This window comes from Siniperca chuatsi, linkage group LG7, assembly GCF_020085105.1.
Source record: "Siniperca chuatsi isolate FFG_IHB_CAS linkage group LG7, ASM2008510v1, whole genome shotgun sequence".
Taxonomy (NCBI): Eukaryota; Metazoa; Chordata; class Actinopteri; order Centrarchiformes; family Sinipercidae; genus Siniperca; species Siniperca chuatsi.
This window is the reverse complement of record NC_058048.1, coordinates 22,893,451-22,899,136: the sequence shown is the minus strand read 5'-3', so window position 1 is coordinate 22,899,136 and position 5,686 is coordinate 22,893,451. Positions and strand designations below refer to the sequence as shown.

Below are 5,686 nucleotides of genomic sequence, written 5' to 3'. Positions count from 1 at the left end.
AACTTGGTGGTTTGTTGTCTGACTGAAACTCTAAACCATGTGTTGTTCTGGGACATTGGTCAAAAGTTGCACCCTGTGAATTCCTACATATGTGCAAGACGTCAGTTTGCATTCATCTTATTTACAAGTTTGACCACCTACCCACACTTTTTTTGTGTTCTGTGACAGTGTGGAAAGAGGTGACGCTGTAGATGAAGTGATGACAGGGGGGAGTTGAGAAATGGCCTAAAAGCTCTGCAGGAGAGAGTCAGGACATGGGTAATTTGCAGTGAAGGCAGAGTTGTTGAGTGAAAGAGATACAAATAACAAGTAAAGCAACACTGCCTTAAAAATGTTCTCAGAGGTACATGAGAGGGAATCAGTGGGAAATTAATTCATTTGCAGATTGAAATGTGCGGATGGCATATTCTTACAACAATACTACAGAATAACACATAAAACGTGGCACCACCAGCTGATTGGTTCACAAAGACAGTGTTAGTCAGCCAATTGTGTGGTGTCTCTTGGTTTTACAGTATTTACGAAGTAGCTTCTGGTCACTTTAGCAAACATAATATCTCCCTAGATGACCACAGGGGACATTCTGTTCACATAGTTGGCACAGACACCTCTAACATCCGTTCACACCAACTATAAAGTCAGAACAAATCTGGCAAATGCTGGTTACAAACAACTCTCATCCTTTGGCAACAATATGAAGTGGACACATTGTTTTGCCTCTATTTTCAGCACTGGTTAAATGTTTTTCAGTCATGTGGATCAACGCTGTGTTACAAAAACAAGCCCTTGCAACACAACACTGAATCTAATCCACTAGTCACTTACGTAAACAAAATACATATCTAGAAAACACGAAATGAAATGCTATATTTCATTTTCTGGTGCTATTGCAACAAGTGAAGACCAAAAAATAAACAGTTATGTTTTTATACCGTGTTGTCTTTATTACAATGAATTTTGACAAAATGTAACGCCAAAATCTGATGCTTGTCCAATCACAATACAATAAACGGAGGAGAGAAAACAATATGCTGCAGAAGCAGTTGATAATCATTATTCAAATAAATTGTCTTAAATGACCAAACATTCAAAAGGAGGTGCTGAATTATGGAGACGTTGTCCTCATTTTTTGTGATTCACTTTTTCAGCATTGCAGTTTATGTGCAGATGTAAGCACATAGATTTGAGCACAATCTACAACAAATGAGACGTGAGAAATCACAGAGCCAAACATGTTCAAAAAGAAAGAAGACATAATAGGATGGATAAAAAGTTATTAGTTACTTTAAAAAGCAAATAAACCTTTTTTTAATGCTTTTTTTAACCCTTTTTCTATTTTCTGACACCTCTGGTTATTTGTCTTAGTCTTCTCTTAGATAAGCATCAGGCACCTCTTCCTCATCATTATTATTCTGTAAGGAGGCAGCATATTGTGCCACCCTTTCAACCTCCATTGCTTTAATCTCGGCCAACTTCTTATCTGCATCCACTGACTGTTTCTGTGCCTCCTCCACCTGCGACTGGGCCACCTGAATGTTCATCCTCACTGTGATGGACGCATGTTCAGCTCCTGGACACACACAGATGCAAACACACACTCCGTCAAATTGCTGAAAAATGTTCAAAGGTTTACATAACACCGCCTCAAGTTCAGACATTAGGTGTGGTCATTAAGAAGGCACTCCTGTCCATCATCTCCATTTTGTTTTACACAAAGCCCTACTGAGTGACAGCAAATGATCCATACATTGTCCAAAGTGTAACACTGACAGCTGCTGAATAGGAACAGGCACAGACAACAACATACAAAGCTTTGGGAAGATGATTCACAGCTAAACGCTTTTATTGATCATTCAAGAGAAAACCTGCCTCAACACTTCAACCATGACATCCCAACTATGCAATCACAAAGCCACATAATTACACTCAGACAGTTTCTTTTACACACCTGAGGTGTATGCTGCCTCTGCTGCCCTTTCACACAGCTTGACTGCGTTGACCCAGGTTGACTCAAAACGTTTGCATTCATCTTGTCTGTCACTAACCTGTCAGGACAGAGAGAATTATAAAACCCAAGCCAGACTCAAACAGCTCTACACCTGCTTGTTTTTTTGGGGGTTTGCAAGTCTGCTGTCATATTTATGATGCAGCAATCCATAAACAGAAAAACTGAATGCTCTTCTCAGGCTAGTTTTGAAGAGGACAACATAAACTAACCTCTGCACGCTGGCTTATGATCACCTGCCAGATTGTATTCTCTTCTGCTTGAGTCAGTTTTCCAAGTGATTCCAAATATCGTCTTTGGAGTGCAATTAGTGTGTGCACAGCCTGTTTGCAAACAGAGAGAGGACATACACAGTTTACATTTAAAAATCAATGGCCAACTATGGAGGCAGAGTAGCACAGAGGAGGATTATGGAGCAGTATGGACACTTTTCAAACTATTATAGTTGATAAATTCAGGGAGAAAACTGGTCTGTAGAGGTCTCTAGATTATCCCTACCACTAGCCAGGGCAGTGTTTCTGGAAAGAAATGTATTTTGATGCTTTGAGTACCTCAAATGAAATGCCATTCACCTCTGTTGTATTGAAGTGGCAGCAGACGTCACAGAGATCTTGAACTCAAAATCAAACTGCAACTGTCTGCATGTCTTTCACTAAGGTAAGTGGAAAAAAGGGTATGTTTTTGTGTGCTTTGGCTTAATTGATCTTTAAAGGTTTGTGGCCAAACTTAACAAAATCCACTACAGTTTGTATACAAATCTGAAGACACTGCCATTGGCTTGTCTCTACATCATGCTGCATCTGGCCATTGACAACTCTATACCTTGCACACCCGACCTGCTGTTTTTATCCCAGGCCTATTTCAAGATAGACTGAGGGAAAAAAACAACTGAAGGAGCTCAGTTTTATAATGTTCATATAATGTCAGAAAACAATCCCTGTGCAATAACCCTGTAACACTAAAACCTCCACTGTACCTACAAATTATATATTTTATACAGTTTAACATGTACATATCATTATTGTCAAATAAAAATCTAAGCACGCTGTATATACTGTATATAGACATGTATATACTGTATGTATATGCTGTACATAACCCTTACTTCATGTACAGAAAGTAACCTATTACATTGGTCATTCAATATGTATTCCAGCACTCTTTGCACTCTGCACCCTTGCATTATTGTATTCTTGTTTACAATTTACAGAAACAATTTGACTTGCATGTTATTGTTCATTGTTGCTTTTTATGAAAAACTGAAACTAAATCAGACAATCCTACGATATAGAAAAAATGTTTATGACAAGATCAAAACTTACTTTTGAGTACTCTGTGATGGCATCTATGAGAGCCAAGGTGGTCTGAGAGAGAAAAGTGCTTGAACTGTCTGTTACCAGAGAGGCTGCTCGTCTGATCAGAGAGTCGTGAGAGAGGTTTTCAACCTGCAACAGAGGGGAAATGGAGTAAATAAAAAAAAAAAAACCTCACAAGGTAAGTGTATACTGTAAGTTATTTACTGTAAATGACTGCTGTATTTTTTATGCGTCTATCTCTGGTAGGTGACAGACTCACCTGTTTGAAAGGTATAGCACACAGCCCACCGCCGACGGTTAAAGACGCTACACTTGTGTACAGAATATTTGTCCATTTCCACGGTTTATGGACTGCAGGGTTTCTACTGCTGAGCAGGACGCGAGCAGAACTCCTGAACAAAACAAATTACCTGTTTCACTTTAAAACATATCCCGTTAAATTTAAGTTGTTTACAATTAACGCTAAGTTCTGAAGTATTTTTTAACATTGCTGTCATTTACTATTTTTTACCGAGTCATTTCTGTATGACGCAGTACAAAGAGAGCCGAAAACACGTCAGTGCTAATTTAAGGAAGCGAAACACACAGTAGCGCCGAGGTCGAAAAGTGGCTGATGGTATGCCACTAGTGGTTAAGCGGCATAAGCCGTTTTCTCCCGGCATACCACTCCTGATCCAGCGGCATATGTGTGTATGTGTAATATACACACATTGTCAATAAACGACATTTACGACAGAACGTCTTTTGAATTGGTGTTACAGTGGCCTAACACTTTCAAACGGCACCAGCTGCGGCATACCACTCTAGGGACAGGCCGGCCTGCCGCTGAACCACCAGTGCATACCATCAGCCACTTTTCCATGTAGGCGTCATTCCATAAACAAGTTTAACGTGTGATCCGATAACTTCCGGTTGTTGCTAGAACTGTTATGACGTAAAATATTCTTATTTTCCTACATTAAACGTCGACGGACAAATTTCATTTTAAGAGACCATTAATTTAGTACAACGTGTATAAATTAAATTACAAACTTAACCCGTTTAACGTTCTCTAACTGTAATACACAACCTACCTGAGGAGACTGAGGCAGTTTGTTACCCTCCTCAGCGCGGCCATGTTGGTCCGTCACAATAAAGTGTTCGCCGTCACTGAGCAAAGGTTCCCCTGCTGTGAAGCAGTCACAGACTGAACACTGTTGCCCCCTCGTGGTGAAAACAGCAACATTATCCTGTGCTCAACAATCTTCTTCTCCAGAACAACATGAGAGAGGTCTGGAGCGGCATGAGGAGCATCACTGGCTTCAGACCGACTGGCAGCGGAGGAGTTGAAGGTAGCTTGGACAGGGCCAACGAACTTAATCTGTTCTTTAACAGATTCGACACAACAGCTCCTGCTCATCCCCCCTCTAACTCAGCTGCTGTCGGCCTTCAAGCTCCTCTGAGTCCACTGCTCCCCCCTCCTCCATCTTCCAGGGAGAGTCCTACTCCCCCTTCAACTGGCTCTCAGGCTAACGGCCCTCTTCAGACTGATGACTCCCCCCCTCCCCTGCCTGTAACCTCTGCTGTGTGCCTGACTACTGACCAGGTGAGAGGACAGCTGATGAAACTCCACTCAAACAAGGCTGCAGGACCCAATGGTCAGTTTTTGACTTCTCCAGTGCTTTCAACACCATCTGGCTAGCCTTGCTGGGTGAGAAGCTGGCAGCAATACAGGTGGAAGCCCCCTTCATGTCCTGGATTGTTGACTACCTGACTGGCAGACCACAGTATGTGCGTCTGCAGCACTGTGTGCCGGACAGCATGGTCAGCAACACTGGGGCCCTTCAGGGGACTGTCCTCTCACCCTTCCTCTTCACCATCTACATCACAGACTTCAGCCACCACACAGAGTCCTGTCACCTTCAGAAGTTTTCTGATGACTCTGCTGTGGTGGGATGTATCAGCGGTGGTGATGAGTCTGAGTACAGGGCTGTGGTGGGCAACGTTGTCGCATGGTGTGAGCAGAACCATCTGCAGCTCAATGCGACAAAGTCTAAGGAGTTGGTTGTAGACCTACGAAGGGCCAAGGCACCAGTGACCCCGCTTTCCATCCAGGGGGCAGTGTGGACATTGTAGAGGATTACAAGTACCTGGGAGTACACATGGAAAATAAACTGGACTGGGCTAAGAACACTCAAGCTCTTTACAGGAAGGGCCAGAACCGCCTCTATTTCCTGAGGAGGCATCTGCTGGACAATGCTGAGGATGTTTTATGAGTCTGTGGTGGCCAGTGCTATCCTGTATGCTGTTGCATGCTGGGGCAGCAGGCTGAGGGTAGCGGACGCAAACAGACTCAACAAACTGATCTGTAAGGCCAATGACATTG

General features: G+C 42.5%; 1 protein-coding gene across 2 annotated transcripts; it reads right to left on the bottom strand.

Annotated features, from left to right (window-relative positions):
* Positions 1-918: 918 nt before the first annotated feature.
* LOC122879046 (diablo homolog, mitochondrial-like) lies at positions 919-4,544 on the bottom strand. 2 transcript variants are annotated; one of them, XM_044202692.1, is made up of 6 exons: positions 4,395-4,544; positions 3,581-3,713; positions 3,328-3,450; positions 2,218-2,328; positions 1,949-2,045; positions 919-1,570 (listed from the first exon to the last, which is right to left on the bottom strand). In XM_044202692.1, the coding sequence occupies exons 1-6, from the start codon at positions 4,436-4,438 to the stop codon at positions 1,362-1,364; spliced, it is 717 nt and encodes a 238-aa protein (XP_044058627.1). In that variant the 5' UTR covers positions 4,439-4,544; the 3' UTR covers positions 919-1,361. The 2 variants fall into 2 exon arrangements, with proteins under 2 accessions (XP_044058627.1, XP_044058628.1); XM_044202693.1 differs by lacking the exon at positions 4,395-4,544 and adding an exon at positions 3,833-4,332.
* Positions 4,545-5,686: the final 1,142 nt, after the last annotated feature.

Bases quoted from the DNA above. Each gene is read 5' to 3' on its own strand.
- LOC122879046 (XM_044202692.1), bottom strand. From the start codon at position 4,438: ATGGCCGCGCTGAGGAGGGTAACAAACTGCCTCAGTCTCCTCAG. The intron at 3,714-4,394 runs GTAGGTTGTGTA...TGTTTTGTTCAG, and splicing joins AACTGCCTCAGTCTCCTCAG to GAGTTCTGCTCGCGTCCTGC. The intron at 2,329-3,327 runs GTAAGTTTTGAT...GTTTGCAAACAG, and splicing joins CCATCACAGAGTACTCAAAA to GCTGTGCACACACTAATTGC.